Source organism: Tursiops truncatus, chromosome 2, assembly GCF_011762595.2.
Source record: "Tursiops truncatus isolate mTurTru1 chromosome 2, mTurTru1.mat.Y, whole genome shotgun sequence".
Lineage (NCBI taxonomy): Eukaryota > Metazoa > Chordata > Mammalia > Artiodactyla > Delphinidae > Tursiops > Tursiops truncatus.
In genome coordinates, this window is record NC_047035.1 from 116,933,767 (window position 1) to 116,950,936 (window position 17,170).

The 17,170-nt window shown below is 38.6% G+C and overlaps 1 protein-coding gene across 2 annotated transcripts in view; it reads right to left on the bottom strand.

The window, feature by feature from the left end:
• Positions 1–236: 236 nt before the first annotated feature.
• HMG20A (high mobility group 20A) overlaps positions 237–17,170 on the bottom strand; it is a 69,396-nt gene continuing 52,462 nt past the window's right edge. For both annotated transcript variants that reach the window (XM_004326388.4, XM_019950169.3), the window contains 6 exons: positions 15,329–15,461; positions 14,326–14,357; positions 8,483–8,558; positions 7,561–7,776; positions 6,183–6,325; positions 237–2,699 (listed from right to left, as the gene is read on the bottom strand). In XM_004326388.4, coding sequence (XP_004326436.1) covers positions 6,189–6,325; positions 7,561–7,776; positions 8,483–8,558; positions 14,326–14,357; positions 15,329–15,461 — 594 coding nt within the window. In that variant the 3' untranslated portion in view covers positions 237–2,699; positions 6,183–6,188. The remainder of the gene's footprint in view (positions 2,700–6,182; positions 6,326–7,560; positions 7,777–8,482; positions 8,559–14,325; positions 14,358–15,328; positions 15,462–17,170) is intronic.

A 17,170-nucleotide genomic window follows, 5' to 3' on the forward strand; every position in this document is an offset into this window, starting at 1 on the left:
TTCAAGTTGCCTCCAGAATACTACTGCTACATTAAAATGAATTATAACTCATTGTATTCTTACAACATACATTAAGAGAGCCGAATTCTCAAACAGGCTAGGACACATTTTGAATAAGCAATTAGTAAAATGAATGTGTTACTGCTTTAAAAGCATAACAGACTTGATGATTAATGTAGAGTTGACAAAGTCTTTACGATGAAAAGGCAATGCAGGTAAAAATTGAATCGGGTGGATTCAACACAGAAAAGTTTTAATGAGGCAAATGTCAAGCAAGCATATCGACTTCTTAAAAAACAAAGAAAATCTAAAAGTTTAATTACAAAAACACTTGTACAGAAAACTTGGCATTTCAACAGTTTCAAACACATGTACACACATTTTTTTCTAAAATTTTATTTTGTCAGAAATAAAACACTTTGTCTCATTTTCCTCAGCTGCTCCTTGTGTTTCAATAAAAAGAAAGAAATCTGTAACACTGAATAGGCAACAACTTATTTCTTGAGAAGAACATGTAAGTGCAATAACATCTACAAGTTTACTGGGAAATGTGAATTAGGTATCATGTTAGCCTGTGACCTCATTTAGTACCTCCTGGCTGGGCACAGAGGAGAGAGGAGGTGACGCAGACCTGCTTGTTTTGTGGCAGCTGAATCCCAGCCACCAGTGAGTCAGGTGTGTCGCTGCTAGCAGGGCCAGCCAGCATGTCAAAAGCAGGCTGTTATTTTGTGAAAATGATTTCAGACTGTAGGCTTTCTCGAGATCTCATGCTTTCCTAAATATGCAGATGTCTCAAGTCAATGTCAGGTATCCTAGCTAGACTCAGGAGAACGACGATCTTTGGACCAGCTTACAGCCTTTCCTGGTCTACGGCACTGCTAAGAACGCTGTGCAAAACTGACACAAAGGAGAAACAGAGAGTAGGAGGAAGAAAGGAGAGAAAGTATTTGGCAGAAGGCAGACACAAACTTCCAGAACCGGCTTGGATGTCCTGCCACAGACAGTGCATTCCAGCTTGGACTTAGCAGGCAGGGAGTCTGAAAGAAGTCAGAGGAATGGCAGGTAAGAGAAGGAAAACAGGAAAATAGAGAAGAGCAGGTGAGCTGGCTAGGTTTACAGAGATAGATAATGATGGGCTCTTATTCTAAAAGCCTGCCAAGTGGTGATACATGGGCTTCGGTACATGGAAATTTGATGTGTATTCATATCGGAATTTTCAAAAAGGTTTTTTTTTGTTGTTTTTTTTCCTTTGGGTTAAGAAAGAAATCAGGGGAGGAGATGCTGAGAAGACAGGATGAGGCAGCAACATGACGGGGGTTTCTGGCTTGCACCCTGGCCTGTGAGCATATTGTGAGGGGGCCACACTTCCACCCGCCTTCGGTGGTGTGGTGCCTAGACAATGGGCTCAGGAGCCCTGCTTTGGCTCCAAAGATCTCAGCTGCAACCATCAGCCTCGTGCTCCAGAGCATCCAAACACAACACAACAAAACCAAACCCTGAGGTGAGAAACAGAAACCCTTCTTCCCTTTTGGTGTTTAAAAAAAAAAAAAAAAATCACTTACTAATTAAGCAGGGAGAAGGAAGGGAAGCCTGTCCTTTTGACACAGACTCTGCAGTTATGATTACAGAAGGAAGACAAAGGACATGAGAATTCCCCCGTGTCCTTCTCCATCAGCTGGAGGCTATTCTGAATGGCATTTCCACCCATCCGTATCCATGAATCGGTACACCTCAAGCAGACAGGGATTCTCTCTGTTTTCACTTATGATAAACTTTAGGATTTTTTTCAATACCAAATGAGAAACGACTTTTCTCGTTCTGTCCTGTTTACCAATGACCTTTTCCTCAGCAAAAATATTCCACAAGTCACTGCCAACAGATGGGAACAGAAGAGCCTTGCTGGGGCTGGGATGCAGGGTATGTGCACGAGCAATGCTCAGAAAACAGCAGGCAGTACCAAGGAGGAAGGAAAGAGCATTCTCCTTCAGGGCAGCAACCACAAAGCCTCCACGAGGGCTGGCACCCTGAGCGCTGTGTGGGATACGAAACACAGCCTCACTCCACAGGACACTGTCAACAAGAAGCTCCTTTCTTTGGAGTCACAGCAGGACAATGATGGGAGAAGACTGGGCCTGTCCAATGAGAGAAACTCTCCTTCAGAACCCTGCTGAGCAACAAAGCCAAGAGGTCAGAAAGTGGAGATGTCTAGCTTGGTGGGGGTGAAGGAAATAAAAAAATAACCCCCAAAAGCATTAAGAAAAAGTGACAGCTAGGTAGGAAAACCACTGATAAAACCACAGAGCCACTGATAAAAGAGTCCAATCTGAATGAAGCAGAACAATAAGAAGGCTTCCTTTCTGCTGCAGAAGATGCCAGTCTCAGGGGCACCTGGTCAGCAGAATATATGCAGACCCACTTCAACAGAAATAGAAATGATAGGAAACTGAAGACTCGGGAGAGTGGCTGTATACGGTCAAAGCTTCACGAAGACGATTCCATAGGAAGTTCACATACATGTTCCTTTTGTTGCTCCCTCATATGGCTTCCTGGGGTGAAGGCATTTAACTCAACTGACAGTTCCTTCACAAGCAGAGTAATCTGTACCTCCCTCTCTGCCTCCACTCAATTCAAATTTCCATGGATGGCTTCTCATTCCAAACAAGTAAAACCACTTACAGAACATCTTGGAGCTCTAAGACCTGTAGAATTGGGAGAAAAAAAGAAAGGATACCAAAACGTAAGCACAGATCAGAAAGGGTTAGGGCTATGGGTTAAAATAATGCCTTGCTCTATTTTCAAAAGGGTTAAGGTACGTGGAACCTAGAAGAATGGTATAGATGTTCTTATTTACAAAGCAGAAATAGAGACACAGACGTAGAGAACAAACATATGGATACCAAGGGGAAGGGGGGTGTGGGAGGAACTGGGAGATTGGGATCGACATATATACACTCTTGATACTATGTATAAAGTAGATGACTAATGAGAACCGACTGTAGAGCACAGGGAGCTCTACTCAGTGCTCTGTGGTGACCTAAATGGGAAGGAAATCCAAAAAAGAGGGGATATGTGTATACTATGGCTGATTCACTTTGCTGTACAGCAGAAACTAACACAACATTGTAAAGCAACTGTACTCCAGTTAAAATTAATAAAAAATAAAATTAAATTAAATGGAAAAAAGAAAAACTTCATGGAGTTGTGGCAAGGAGTCAATGAGCCAGCACACGTAAAGTACTTAGGATGTGCCGGCATGTGTAAATGCTCACAGTGTTGTTTTTTATTATTATTATGCAGAATAAACACCCAGTGCTACGTGGCCAAAAAAAAAAAAAAAAAAGGGTTACGGTGAGTAGCAGGGTGTATGTAAACTAAAGAACTCATAAAGCTGCAAGCAACCAACCTCACTGAGGCATTTTAGACAACGTTTCAATGAAAAATGTGGCCCTGCTCCAGCTCAGCCACAATGGGGAGGTTGGAAAATTGCCAGCCGAACACAGAAAAGCAAGTATCAGGGACAAATCTGATGATGAAAAATTAGTACTTTACTTTAGTCCTGGTCAATCAAAACCAATTTTCTTCAAGTATAAATCTAAGGCCCTCTGCATGGATAGGGATGTACTGTGTGCATAAGATGAATACATTTTTACATTGATAAAAAGGCAATCACATATATATATATTTTTCCAATCCTCAAACAGGCAAATATTTATCACTTGGTTCAACTGAAATCAAGCAACATATGGCTTTTGATAGTTTATATACAGTAGTCATCTGTCAATATGAAATCACCCCCATGACTTCCTCCCAGCTCCACTTTTTCTAAGTACAAGTCAGCCACAAAGAAAGATGACAGCTGGGGTAATTCTTCCATTGTATAACTATAAAAATAATTATAAAATGGCTGACCAAAATTTTATAACATTATAATTGCTGGATTGTAATTTTTTCCTAATTACCTCCCATTTATCTTAATGCTCTCATTCTAAGATTTTTTTTAGTGCTTTCCCCTTACACCCATCCCTACCTCCTTGTATCAACGTTTTAGAAACCCCACTGAGTTTAGATACATGTGTTCTAGTTCTGGATTCTGCACCCACATACTCAGGTATTTTCAGGCAAGAGATTCTGCCTCTTTGGGACTCAGTTTCTTCATATGTAAAATAATGGGATTTCTAAACACCCCTTCCAGCTCTAATATGCTCCTCTAAAGCTGTAGACCATTAGCTTCCTTTCACTCACTGGGTCCTGACAATGGAAGAAACCTTTGCCAAGCTCATGTCAGAGTAATTAATTGCACCATGAATGCTGGGGACATCAGGCCTAGCTGTCTGTACATATTTGTATAATGAGGGCAAGCTAGTGTTAATCACAGTCTTTATAATTGTTTCATTTGACAGTTTCAGAGGGTACGGAGAACTATCCATTCTTAGTTATGTTTATATGGCTAGATTGTAAGAATCTGCGGTAATAAAATGGTTCACATTTTCAGGTACTGTTTCTTTCAGAAGCAAAATATTTGTAGGTTAAAATCAAGAATAATCATCACATTCTAGGTTTTCAAAGACACCTCGGAAAGCAGATACTACAGTTTATATCCTTAAGATAGATAAAGCTTTAGGAGAGTCTTACTGGCCAAATGCTCAAAATGGAAAACCATTTTTGGCTCAGAACTTGCAATAACTGTCCTATACCTATGTGAGGAGACACCACGTTATCAATTACTGTGTTCTTTCACAATCCTCCACACTGTTTCTCCCAGCTCTCTCTTTTCAAGCCTACAAGAGTGTTAATTGAAAACACTGTGTGAAAATGAGAAAGATGACGAGCTCCTAAAAATCCCAAGCCTAGATTTACAAGCTGTTCCCTTCACATACAGCAGCAGTAATGCCATTTCTTTATTCTGCAGGGAGTCCAGCCATCTCTTAGAAGTATGGTCTGTTCCATCTGGCTACTCACTAGAAGGACAGTAATCCTTTCCCCATCAGAGCACGGCTGAGGCTAAAGTATAATAAATTGCCTTATACAGTTACTATTTGAGGGCTTGGACAAGAAGGATAAAGACTACTGCTTTTGTCTATGCTGCCAGATGTGGCCTCACTGGATAAAGAATCATGGGTTTTATTTATTCTTGCACATGTTGCTCAAGGTCCAGACCATGTTAGAATGTTAGTATGTATATGAGTGTGCTCATGTACCTGCAAGACAAATAAATAAGGATCCAAGCCCATGACCAGCCATTCTAAGGAGCATATCCTGCTATCCACTCTTGTTTTAGTATTCATATATGGCCACTCATTGTATGGTCCAACCCCAAGATTTCCACACAGTTTATATGTCTGCAGGTATGGAACAATTTAACTGACAGACCAAAGGGCTGTCAATTTTGTGGAATGACATACTAAAGGGTACCCTATCTCTACAGGAATTTGAGTGATGATACCTGATGACTGACCATTAGTACCACAAAGTTTATATAAGCAGATCCCTTTGGGAAATGTACTTTTTTCTCTTCTAAAAGGATGCAACACATACTACTAGTCATTTGTTGAATATGTTTTTTAAAAAGCTTATTTTCTCTTTTCTCTCTTTGTACTTATTGAGAGTTCATTTATTTTTTAATATATTTAATCAAGGCATTAACTGTTTCACTGTAAGGTTAGTCCACATTAACATTTAACATACTACAGTTACTCTGATATTGAGTGATAAAGGAAAAGCTTCTTACTTATAGAGTCTTGTACACATACAATGTCTCACTGACTATTGTAAATTATCATTAACTTTACAGGGGAAAGGAAGCTTAGCAATTAAGTTATATTTATTTTGTTCTATGTGTTGTTTGGAGGGTTGTTTTCTCTAAATTTCTCACTCACCCTTCAAAGCTCTTTGGGAAACTAATACCTGAGAATACAGCTCATAAGTGACAAAGCTAGAACTGAGGTCCAACCACAAAAATCACGCTCTTTCCATTAAGCCATGTGGAGGCATGCATGAAGAAAAACTATCTTGATTCAGTTTTCCAACACTACATTTAGCAACCATGCAACAGGAATCTTAATCAAGTCTCCAACTCACTTATTCAATGTAATTCCAGCGTTTTACTAGTATTGATAAAGTCTAATGCCATCTTATTTTTGATGACACGCTGGCACGTACGAATCATGTCAGTGAGCACTCACCATTCCCTAACGATCAAGCCTGTTCACAACTTCTCGAACTGTAGCTATGAAGTTTTCATTGTCTTGGGGATTAGCTAAAATAATACTGTGCAGTCTGTTCATATAGGAGTCGATAGTGTCCACTGTAGGTGTCTCTCCACTTCCTGAAGTGAGATAAGAAGAGAAAGTAAGAAGATCCTCCCATTCAGTTCAACCATAACACAGATCAGTGATTCCACAGCAAAAGAAACTTGACTCTAATGTGGTCTGCTCCATAGAGAAGATTTTATTTTCAGAGGAGAGACTTTTAGACCTCAAAGAAATGAAATTAATCCACATACTCTAAATAAACAGATGGGCTATATAATTGCTGTGCAGTATATAGGTGTAGTTGCATAGCACAAAAGGTTAAAGACTCTCCCAGCTCTGCTGTAACTATTTTCAAAATGAAAGAGTATATAAGAAATACTATGGGTTTCCCTGGTGGCGCAGTGGTTGAGAGTCCGCCTGCTGATGCGGGGGACACGGGTTTGTGCCCCGGTCCGGGAGGATCCCACGTGCCGTGGAGCGGCTGGGCCCGTGCGCCATGGCCGCTGGGCCTGCGCGTCCGGAGCCTGTGCTCCGCGGCGGGAGAGGCCGCAGCGGTGAGAGGCCCGCGTACCGCAAAAAAAAAAGAAAAAAAGAAATACTAGTATTTATTTTCCTTTTCCTTCCCATTAAGACAATATTACAAAGCAAGAAAATATACATCAGAAAAATGCTCTGGGGGGGATGGGTGAGTTGGGGGAGGGGATCAAGAAATAAAAACTTCTAGTTATAAATTAAGTCATGGGGATGTAATGTACAGCATGGTGACTGTAGTCAATAATATTGTACTACATGTTTGACAGTTGCCAAGAAAGTATATCTTAAAAGTTCCCATCACAAGAAAAAATTTTTTTGGTAACTCTGTATGGTGATGCATGGTACTAGATTGTGGTGATCATTTCACAGTGTATACAGATAGTGAATCATTACGTTGTACACCTGAAACTAACACAATGTTATATGTCAATTACACCACAATTTAGAAAACAAAAAAAGAAAAGTGCTCCACTCAGGACTTTAATATTAGAGTTTCCACTGTTCAGAATATCAAATTAAGCTTAATAGAAAGTAGACTGTATGAAAATACAACTGAAGAAAAATTTAACTGAGCAGAGAGCCTGAAATTCTGGATGATTTTAACCAATACTGAGATTCTATTACATGGCCCACAGAAACCTCTGAGGAAAAGACCCCTGAGTTTACTGATTTTCCTCTGGAGGTGAGACTTCAGCCTCACCACACCAGTACCAACATGAACAGCACCTCCCCCCACCCCTGCCACTTTACAGGGCTCAGCTAGGGATGACATTACCAGGCAAGGGCATGCTGGCGAAGCTGCTTGTCAACACCTGCCGCAGGGTCTCCAGGTGCTGCTGTAAGACGGTGTTGCGGCTCCGCTCCTGGATCACGTCCACCTCCAGCTTCTCCACCGCTGTGCGCATGCTCTCCACGTGCTTTTGCAGGGCTGCGTTCCTTTCCTCAAACTCCATGTTGGATTTTCGAAGCTGACGGAGCTCTGCCTCCCGAGCTGAGGACAAAACCCCGACAAAACACAGGTAATACCAGCCTCTCTGAGGAGTCCCGATGACTCTTACAGGAAGTCCTGCTTAGCTGTCTCTAATTAGCTACCCCTCCTCATGTCCCTATTCTCATTATGGCCTTCCAGATAGCAATTTCAGCAGTAAAACGCCTGGCTCCCCAGAGTTATTTTAATTCTTAAAGCTGGTCATATTCTATACTTAAGATTGTAAGGAACAGCTGTAATTCCCAGTATTTGTTTGTTTGTTTGATTTTTTAAAGCTGTGCAATGATAAGCCTGAGGGGTTCCACAGGGGGATCCTGGGAGACTGGGCAAGCACAGCTGTGGGTCCACATCTTTACTGCAGTGGGGTCAGCTTTACTCATATTTATTTTATATTTTGGACATCCATGTAAGCTTTCATTTGTACAAAGGGTTCTAGGCTAAGAGCCTGAAAGCAATTGAATTAGTGATGTATATTTATTTCCTCTGATCCAGAGACTAAAGCAGCTTTGACAACACTGGCTCAGCTGTCCTCCACGGGCCTCTGAGTAGCTGCTTTTAATACAGAGTGAAATGGAAGCAGTTTTCTTCTTCCAGACCAGTCCCAGGGTCTGGAATATCACTACCGTTGCTTTTCAGCAATGAATTCCTCCCGACAACTAAATCCCCTGTCATAGACCTGAGTAACACAAAACGATCCTTTGGTAATCACCTTTGCTGTGGTTCAGGAATTCCTCTGTAAATATAGGGATGTCAAAAACAGACCGTTCCTTTACCTCTGCTTCTTTCTGTGAATCAAGAGTAACAAAATAGTTAATTCTTAAACAGAAGCTAAATTAAACAGTAGTGCCTAAAGGCACAATGGTCATGTTTTCCTTAAAGAAATAGTAGGATGAGCAGGAATCAGTCTAGGTGGGGCTGTGAGGAAAATGTATTCACCTTTTCTTTGGAACGAAACTTTCATAGAGCTCAAGGAGGTCAAATATTCAGATCTCTCAGGTGACAACTGCTGTGCAATGAGAAACCTTAAAACAAACCTACATAAACTTCCCTAATGGAGATTTTGGAAACCATTTCTTAGCTCTGTGCTTTGAATAGTCAACAGTATACAGTGGAGAAAGTGGTTGAGGTAGGAATATAGAAAGAGAATTTCTAGGTTTTTTTTCTGTTGCTTCTGTTGGTTATATACATAAAGTGCTTTTTATACATTAGGTGCTTTATATACATAAAGCACTTTATATACATGTATATACATTTATATACATTTATGTATATACACTTTATATACATAAAGTGTTCTCTGAGATAGGATTATGCAATCTAAATTTGCAGAGTGGACAATAAGAATTTTAAGCAGACATCTGCCAGCCATGAGTAATAATAATGGTATTCCACTGGGATTTCTACTTTTACTTCTACTTATTTACAAGGGCAGCCTATAGTTGGGGATCTTTTAGACTTTCTTCAGACACAGGAAAAACAAACAAACAAAACCAAAAATCCAGAAATAACTGGGCTCTAAGTATGAAAATCCCAAGGATTATGTGAGATAGAAAAGAATAATAAACCTAAAATGAATTCACCAATAAGCCATTAAAAATAAAAGTCTCACAAAATCACTGCAAAATATATTCCACAATGATCCTTGTGAATAAAGTCAATATTTCAAAATGCTTTGTCTGCAGTTTCTACAATGAATTTGAAGTTGAAAGCATTAAGAACATAAATTATAAGTGTCTTGGCAGTATTTAAAATCTTGCATAATATAAGATGGTAAAGAGAACAGTGGGAAATGAGTACTGAAGAAATTGATAGTGAAATCTGAAGATTCCAAAACCTTTATAACATAAAGAACAGTTTAAAAAATCTAGAAATCATTCCTATAGAAACACATTTAATGCCAGAGATAGAATGTATCTTTCCTACTTTTGCCACCACTAGTCTTTTATCTTTGAACACAAATATGATTTGGGGCCCAGTAGAAAGGTTAAACACTTAACAGCCTATGAGGGAATTCTGACAGCCAAGATCCTGTTTTCATACTGGTGTCTGCCTCCTTAGGGGTCAGGGCTGTGCTGTGTAAGCTGCCTGCCAATGGCATCTGATCAAGAGAGACGTCTAAGATGGAAGTCTGAAAAACAATGTATTTACCTGAAGATACTTTCACAGCACTTAATTTTTACCCTATCTTTTACCTCTTAAAGAAAGAAAGTGAAGTTTTTCAGAACAATTTAAAAACAAACAACAAGATTACCACTGAAAGCCCCAGTTTCAACATGCAAAGCTCTACCTCTAGCCAGCTCTTGGTGGATTTCAAAGAGAACTAATGTATGGACAAGAAAGGCTGGTTCCAGAAGGCATCTTAGGCCAGCTCTTGGTGGATTTCAAAGAGAACTAATGTATGGACAAGAAAGGCTGGTTCCAGAAGGCATCTTAGGCATATTTCTCAGTGACTTTCTCTCTACTCTGCTGGCTTACCATATTCTTTAACTCTGTTACTATACAAGACATAACAGATATAAGCATAAGTCCATAAATGACTTAGGGTAAGGCCTTATGATTTTATCATCCCATCTTGTTCAGTCTCTTAGTTTACTGCACAGGCTTATATGAGATCAGTTTACCTAGCCATAGGTCTGAATATCTGCCAGTCAGATGGGTAGGTGGGGATGCTTGGCTTCCATTACCATGGTACCGAGAGCCCTCTCCAAGGCCTACATTCTGCTCAGATGGTTAATTCTGCTCTTTTCCCTGCCAAAGCAGTCCAAACCAAACCAGGCTAACTACATAAGGGCAGAGGACAGCACCACATAGGTGCATTAACACACTGCCTTTTGGTATAGATTCTTAGAGTGCAAAGAAAGAAACACCAAAGCAATTAAATGAAACTGTTCAGTCTCTGAGAGGCAACAGAGAATTCTACTTAACTGAAGAGTGGTCATAAAACCCATCAGCACTCTTCCATTACTGAGTACATTACTTGGCATTGGAGAGGATCCTCTTGGGGGCTCAGATATACTTAAGCTGCTCCAAGGGTCACTCAAGGGATTAAAATCATAAGGATTTCATTACCTCTTCATTGAAAGGGTCTAATTTGTTCAGGCTGAGTGTCATTTTGTCATTTCCCATAAATTAAAGGAGAAACAAAATTATTGTTTCTATCTTAGTCCTCACATGAGATTTAGACACTTTCTTGAGAGTAACACTAGCTGACTCCTGGGTCTAGCAGGCTGGCTCTTGATTTGAGAGGAGCAAGAATACTCTTCACTTTGGTTTTCATTCTATATGAAAACCATAGAATGAGGGTGGAGGGTAAGAGAACAGAGGCCTTTTGAACTGAAACTATTTTGCTGTGATCTAGGCTCAGGGCCAGAAATTCATAGAGAGTGATATGCTTCTCTCAAGTGCCCTTTACCTTAAGGAATGCTCTTAATATTGTGTACCAGGCTTAAGTGCCCCACTGCTATGCAGAATGGCTTGAATGGCTTTCAGGTCAGCATTTCTTTGGCTCTAATATGCTCTCCAGTAACTGCCTTGGCAACAATGTCTTAGGAATCTAAGTTCCATTAGGGAATACAATAGGTTTCTTTACTACATACACACAAATCAAATTGTTTCTGTCTCAAGTGGCAACAAATTTTGCTGACATCACAGGCAACCTGGCCCATTTTAACTTGCAACGCTGTTTATTCCATATAACGTGGCAGATGCTGCCAGGACTGCTAAATAAGATGGGGCTACAGAGGCCTGGCTTTCAGTCACAATTCTGCCTCTAATTAATTCAATAAGTGACTCTGGGAAGTTCCTTCCTGTCTCAGGCAAGTCATTTTCCTCACCGGCAAAATGAGGGGGTCAGTCGAGAGGATTTCTGAGGTCTTAGTAGTTTTGAAGTGAGCCCGAAGGCTATTTTATGGCATTTGCCATTTTATTCCTAATAGGATAAGTAAAGGGAAATAAGCATGTTTTTAGAAACTGTGATGTTTTAGGCACTTTGCAAGGTACTTGCTCTTTTATTAACTTCCTCATAACTCTGCTCAAGCCATTTTACATATATATATATATATATGAATATAAATATATCTGAAGTGCCCCACAAAACCTGGGTCATCTTTAAGGTCTGATTCAGTTCCTCCTTTCCATGGGGGCTTCTGTGGCTCCTTTTGTTTTCCACTTGTAGTGTTTTCTTATTTTTCTTAACTCTTATTATACTCTAAGAGGTTATGTGTAAATATGTTTAACAATTGTCAAAGAGGTTTTTTTTTTAATTGCAACTCTTTTGAAATTACCTAGTTTAGTAAGATATTATTCAATAAAAACTGATAAAGTGGGGGGCACTAATTGGGTCAACAACCTTACTAAGAGAGCTTTATCCTGATGTGGGCATACAACAGATTTATAGACCCTACTGTACACACATTTGAGAAATTACTGCTGGCTCTCCACCTACTCCCTCCTTTTCTGTGTTTCACATGAGTCTAATCCTGAAACAGGGGAATCACACAGAGACTTATTCCTTTTCATATATCATAGAAATTCATATCATACTAAATAATGTATTTAAAAAAACCTTCATTTCTCAAATCAGTAGCAGCAGCTTCTATGACTAAGTCTACTAAATCTTTTCTGATGGCAACTGTTAACTTTATGAGAAGCAAAAATGCCACATATGGTTTGGGCAGTAAAATCCATAGTGATGAAAGGAGTCAGTCATTGACTAGAAAATGTGAGCTCTAATATTTTAGATTACTGTTCATACTCTCTTTTGTAACCATTAAGGACAGAGAAGCTATAAAGGATGCTTAATAGGGAAAAAAGGAAGTTTGGTAATTTAATGATATTGGTGGGTTGGGCACACAAAGGAAGGAGAAATAAGTAATTATATAAGTATTTGGCAATATGGAAAGCTTGCAACACTATTCAATTATGATTTAAAATATATAGTATACATACAGTTTCTCAAGCAAAAAAAAAAATAAGATTTCATCCTAATTGAAACACAGAGATGTCATATATAACTACATTTATATAGGATTTATATGAATAATAAAATGCTAATATTTACTATGCTTCTCACTTTCTAATTCATGGATGGTAATAAATCTATTTGACTTGTGAATCTAAAAGTATTCTCTATGTTTTGAAGGTCACCAATATCAAATTAGGTATGAGAACTACAACTCCAAGATAAATACATTATTATTTTGAAGAAATGATTTCCTTGATTTAGTAAAAAACCCAATACATGCAAAAGAGTATATCAGAAAATTCTTTTTGTGTAAATATCCACTGTTATTTCAACAAATGGGTTTTGTATAGAAACAAATAAGTATTTATGGAAGAACTCTTCCATGCAAGGGCATCATGCTAGATGGGATGGGTACAATATGGAACTAGACCATGCATGCCTTCAAAGAGATTATAATCCAAGCGTGTTAATAACAGAAGCACTTGAGTAACTTTGGCACCTTAGCCAGATCAGCTAAGTGCGTAAGAGTAATATAGAGAGCTGTGAGGTTTAAAAGAAGTTGGAGGAAACAGGAAAAGCTTGAAGGAGGAAATAGAACTTGAAATAGGGTTTGGTGGATGACTAGAATTTAGAGGCAAAATTGGATGATGGGAGAGGGTAACAGAAAAAATGAGTGAGGGAAAGAAAGTATTCTCGTGAAAGGAAGAATATGAGCACAGGCATGAGGCAGAAAAGGATGGGGCACCTGGAGGACAGTGAGTATTAAAGGTTTTTAAGTACATAAGATATATATGGGAAATATGGGAGTTAAGGTATTTGGAAAGGGAAATAGGGGCTTAATTACAGAAAACCCTGATTGCTGAGTTTGAATGTGATTTGGTAAGCAATGAGGAGTCATTGAGCATTTTCATGCATGAAATTACCACAAATTTTATTTTCTTAGAACCATATATTAATCATAGGCTACATATATATTTAAAGCTCTCTATGCAGCAGAGCCAACACACACAGGCCTCAGTCCTATACAGGAACACAGGTCTAAATCCTATTGCTGATACTGAACCAATGGAGGGGAAAAGGCCAGTAAACAAATATGCACCAGTGAGGAAAGTAGGCATAGTAATCAAGATAATGTCACTTGTGGTCTGTAGATGCCGTAAGTTGAATAGTTCACTTTAACTAAATGCTGGATTCCCTAAATAACAACTTTTTGAGAGTCAGAATATAGTATCTGATGATGATAAACTATGGTCAAGGTATAGCTTTTAGTTGGTCCTCATTTCTATACCTCACTCCAAATTCCAGCCATCTTCAGCATTTAAAGCCAATAAAATTCTTGGACCATAAGAAAGGACTAGAGTTAGGGGCTTTAATTCAAGGGCAGACTCATGACATAAGTGTCTGCCATATGCTAAGAGTCCTTGAGCTAAAGGCAACTAACCCAATCCTAATTACAGGATAGGAAATACTCTGCCATTCATTAAAAAACAGTCCAATAGCATTTCAAATAGCATCATTATTATATACATATATCACACACACACACACACACACACGCACGCACGCTATGTAGAGAGAAAGTTAATTACCTCATGATCATGAGTAGCCTGTCGGGCTGCATCTAAAAATATGATAGAATAAGAACATTAAGCTGAAAAACAAAACAAAATAACAAAACCTAAGGAAATGACTATGCTAAGCTACAAAAACTGCTGGTATATGTGGGCTCTCAAAACGTATCATATTTTCTCTGATAGCTTTATTAATCAGTCAACAAAAGTTAAAGGGAACCCCATCTTACAGGTTACACAGTTAGACACAAGAGAAACAGCAGACACAGTTCTTACCTTTGAGGAGAACAGGGTGGGAGAGTGGACAGGAAATACATGCCAAAGGATGTTTGCAGAACATTACAGTTTAGCAGGCAAGATGCCCAAATGTGGAGAAGACGCAATAGCTCAGGAATGACAAGCTATTATGAGTGGGGCTTCTTTCTTTGGCAGTGTTTCCTGAAGAAGGGGAACTTTTAGCAATATTTTAAGAGTGTGATGAACAATTTTAACGGAAAACAAAAGATCCATGAAGACTGGGATCTTCTGTATCTTGTTTACCTTTGCATCCTTAATGCCTAGATGAGATCCTGATATGTAATAGGAGGTGTTCAATACATTTTTTGAATACACGCATACATGAATGAGTGAATTAAAAGGATGATTGATCACTGGAAGCTGGGAGAAATGATCACATGAAAGGCTTAGAGGTGTTACAGCAAGGTGGTTATGTAGTGTAGCAGACAGATTTGTTTAGAGGTAGAGAAATGACTAAATTGGAAATAGAAGAAAAAGCACAGACAACTAAAAGGGTCTTGGAGCACAAGCCAAATTGTTGATACTGGATATGGAAACCCAACTGAAATTTCTAAATGAGAGCAATGTGATTTTAATAAAATTCCAAGATGATGCTTGTAAGTGAATGTAGTATAATAGAGAAATGATAGAAATATATCTTTTATATTCTCACTCTAATACTTGGCTTTGTGACACTCCATCATGCAAAACAAACTACAAATACATTTGGTTCTGGTTCTGATACCTTGCCTATGAGATTTGCCTTTCTGACGGTCCTGGGTTTTCCTACTGAAAACCTTGTAGGCCTCAGTCTTCTGATACTGCTCCAGCTCCTTCATGTAACGCTCCTTATCTCTGTCTGCTTCATCAAGGTAGCGCTGGGGAAGAAATATGGAATTATTTTCAAGAAATAGGTCTTACTGACGTAAAATACCAATGAACTCTTTGAAGAAAGCAAAGGATAATTAGCACATGGAAAGAAAAGTACAAGTGGGATAAGCTTTGAGAATTAAAAAAAAAAAGTCATGTGAATAGAATAAAATATCTCTTAGTTATAAAAGAAATAGGTAATTCTAACTTTTTAGACTACTGCCTTTCTTAACTTATTGAAGACAACTTCTATTGAGGTCATTCTCATAAAAAATTCACAAGAAGATTATAGTTCTTCTACTAATCCTATAGATAGAACTACACATGGCCCTAGAGTCCTCAAGAAGACTGAACACCACATAGGCACACTTAATCTTCCCAGGGGAAAGGATGGAATATTACTTTGTTTCTTTATCCCCAACCCACTCTGAGGAGATGATCTCATACATCAATTGGCCTTTAAGAGCCAGAAGAGTGGAGATACAAGGAACATAAAAAAGAATGACCTCACCCTATGGACCTAAAATGGACTACTATGAGACAGCCTGTATCTACATGCTTTGTGCTATTAATTATTTAAACAAAGTTCATTGATCTACTAGGATAATTTTGTTTAATGCCTTGTACTTTTCATTCATCATTAGGTTTAAGAAATAAAGTATAAAAATACTCTTCTAAATGAACACAAACGAGTTAGAAATTATGTTAAAAGCCTTGTCCTACACAAGAGCCAGATGTAGGGGTCAAATGGCCAAATCTGGGACAATTTAAGTATCAAAATACTCAAGTATAGTAATAATTTATAAACCATTGGGAAAAAAAGAAATTCATATGCCTAAGCCAATTGTAAATAAATAACAAACAGATACATAACTGGAGGGAGGAAGAGGGCTCTTGCTTAGATTAGAATGCTGAAGGGCAACTGGCAAATGTGGAGGGAGTGCTAGAGTTGGAAAATCATCATTTTGCAACCATCATGGTAAATATTAGATCAGGCAAAAGTTATTAATGAATGCTAAATCTAGGGGGAAATTTTGATATGGAACAGACTATTTGAATGTTCTTAAAATGTCTCTGCACAGACTACTTATTAATTACAAGGGAGAGTAAAAAACTTCAGTGAGTGAGCAAAATTAACATTACGAATAAAAGGAACGAGGAATGAGGAATAAAAGACATTGTGTGCCTGCATATGCGATACCCTGAGAAGGACCAACGTCCACCTATGCAGTATTCTGACCAAGAATGCATAACCTCAATCTAATCATGAGGAAACATCAGACAAATATAAAATGAGGAATGTTCTGTTGAAAGTAAACAAAAAGAAGGGGGAGGAAGAGGGAGAGATGGTATTCCTAAAAAATATCAATGTCATAAAAGACAAAGAAAGGCTGTGGAAATATCCCGGATTAAAGGAATCTAGAAATTTGACTACTAAACTCAGAGCCTGACCCCTGGACTGGAATCTGAACTGGAGGGGGAAAATGTTACAGAGGAATGATGTTAGAGGTCAACTGACAAAACTGGAATATAGATGGCAAGTTAGATAAAAGTATTGTGTTAATACAAAATTATGAGGTTGTTAACTAAACTGTGGTTAAGTGAGAGAACATGTCTATTCTTAGGAAATTCACACTGAAATATTTAAGGGTAAAGGGCTATGATGTATGTAACTTATATCAAATAATTCAGAAAAAAATTGTATGTGTGTGTGTGT